The following is a 2245-nucleotide window of genomic DNA, read 5'->3' as shown; positions in this document are numbered from 1 at the left end:
CTAGTGCACATAACCGATGCCATAGATGTGCAAAAGGCACTTTACAAAGAAAATAAGAAGAAAGATTGTAAAGAGACCTTTTTAGTGTGTTGATGCGGCGTACTTTAAGAAGATTGCAGGTGCTGCAACTTCGCAAGAAGTGTGGCAGATTCTGGAAAAATGCAACGAAGGGGCAGAGCAACTGAAGAAGGTGAGACTCCAGACGATGCGATGACAATATGAATTAATGCAAATGGAGAACAACGAGAAGATAGATGAGTTCTTCAACAGAATCATCTCCCACACGAATGCGATGAAAAATTATTGTGAGAAAATCACAGATCAAACAATTGTTGCAAAGATTCTGAGAAATCTTAATCCCAAATTCGACCACATTGTTGTAGCCATTGAAGAATCCAAGAAGCTCGAAGATTTGAAGGTAGAAGAACTTCAAGGTTCTCTTGAGGCGCATGAGCAAAGACTTATTGAAAGAAGTTCAGAGAAGTCTGGTGATCATCAAGCACTGCAGGCTTATACTTCAAAAAGAGGAGGCCATAACTTCAAAGGACATTTCAGAGGTCGAGGTCGTGGAAAAGATATCAGAGGTGGCTTTGGAAGAAAAAGTCAAAAAGGAAAGATTGATCAAGATCAACCATAAAGCTCCAATAGAAGAGGAAACTTCAATAATTGGTGAGGAGGAAAGAAAAAGGTTGATAGGAAGAGTCTCAAATGCTTCAATTGTAATCGAATTGGGCACTTTTCTACAAAATGTACAGCCCCTACAAGTCACACAGATAATCAAGGGATCTGGTCACACAGAGATCATCAGGCACACATGGCTAAAGAAGAGAATGAAGCAAGCTCCGAGGAGCAACCTTTGATGCTAATGATGATCACCAATCTAGAATCTTACAACAATGAAGTATGGTACATAGATTTTGGGTGTTCTAATCATATGACAGGGCATTGAGATTAGATTGTCAATTTTAATCCAAAGAAGAAGAGTACTATGAAATTTGCAGACAATAGAACCACTCGGGCTGAAGGTTCTGGTAATGCACTAGTCAAAAGCGAAGATGGAAGACAAGCAGTGATTACAAAAGTATTGTATGTTCCTGGAATGAGCACTAATTTGATAAGCTTGGGTCAACTCTTGGAGAAAGGATGTTCAGTGAATTCAGTTAAAGGTTTTCTAGAAATCCATGGCAAAGCAAAGAGATTGGTGATGAAAGCTCCATTGGCCAAGAATAGAACCTTCAAGGTAAGCCTAAACACCATTGAATCTAAGTGTCTTTCCGCTGCAACTTTGTCAGATGATTCATGGTTATGGCACCTTAGACTAGGCCACTTAAATTTTAGAGATATGAGCCTCTTGAGATCCAAAGAAATGTTAATTGGTCTCCCTCCAATTAAAATTCCTAAGAAGATATGTGACAATTGCTTAATCAACAAACAACCCAGGAATTCCTTAAGCAATTTTACTACTTCTAAGGCTAGTGAAATATTGCATGTTGTTTACTCAGATATCTGTGGACCTCTTGACACTCCATCATTAGAAGGAAATAGATATTTTGTCTCTTTTGTTGATGATCTAAGTAGGAAGGTATGGCTTTACCCAATCAAAGCCAAGAGTGATGTGTTCAACATCTTTAAAGATTTCAAAGCTCTTGTGGAGAAGCAATATGAAAAGTGCATTAAAATTCTAAGAACAGATGATAGAGGTGAATTCACATCTGGAGAACTTGAAGGTTTCTGTAAGGAGCATGGTATAGTTCATGAAGTAACTGCTCCTTACACTAGCCAACATAATGGCATTGCAGAAAGAAGGAATATGACAATCTTGAATATGGTCAGAAGCATGCTTAAAGAGAAGAATCTTCCTCACAGTTTCTGGGGTGAAGCAGCTATGACAACTGTGCATATTCTGAATAGGTGTCCAACCAAGAGGCTTGACTCCATGGTTCCAGAAGAAGCTTGGTCAGGAAGCAAAACTTCAGTCAAGCATTTCAAGATTTTTGGATCCTTATGCTATAGGCATGTTCTTGATAAGAGGAGAAAGAAGTTGGATGACAAGAGTGAGCCAATGATTTTTGTTGGATACAACTCTACTGGTTCATACAAACTATACAATCCAAAGAATCAACAAGTTCTATTTAGTAGAGATGTCTACTTTGATGAATTAAGCTCATGGGGAGAGTTTCAACCTACTTCTGAGACAATACAGAAGATTCATCTTGAATTGAAAAATGATGATCCAGTAGGAGAG

At 38.5% G+C, this 2245-nt stretch overlaps 1 protein-coding gene across 1 annotated transcript; it reads left to right on the top strand.

Annotated features, from left to right (window-relative positions):
- The first annotated feature begins 232 nt into the window (after positions 1-232).
- LOC114422990 lies at positions 233-637 on the top strand. Its single transcript, XM_028389609.1, has one exon. The coding sequence runs from the start codon at positions 233-235 to the stop codon at positions 635-637; it is 405 nt and encodes a 134-aa protein (XP_028245410.1).
- Positions 638-2245: the final 1608 nt, after the last annotated feature.

Source organism: Glycine soja, chromosome 1, assembly GCF_004193775.1.
Source record: "Glycine soja cultivar W05 chromosome 1, ASM419377v2, whole genome shotgun sequence".
In the NCBI taxonomy this organism is placed as follows: Eukaryota; Viridiplantae; Streptophyta; class Magnoliopsida; order Fabales; family Fabaceae; genus Glycine; species Glycine soja.
The sequence above is the reverse complement of the archived record's forward strand: the minus strand, read 5'-3'. Positions and strand labels throughout refer to the sequence as shown.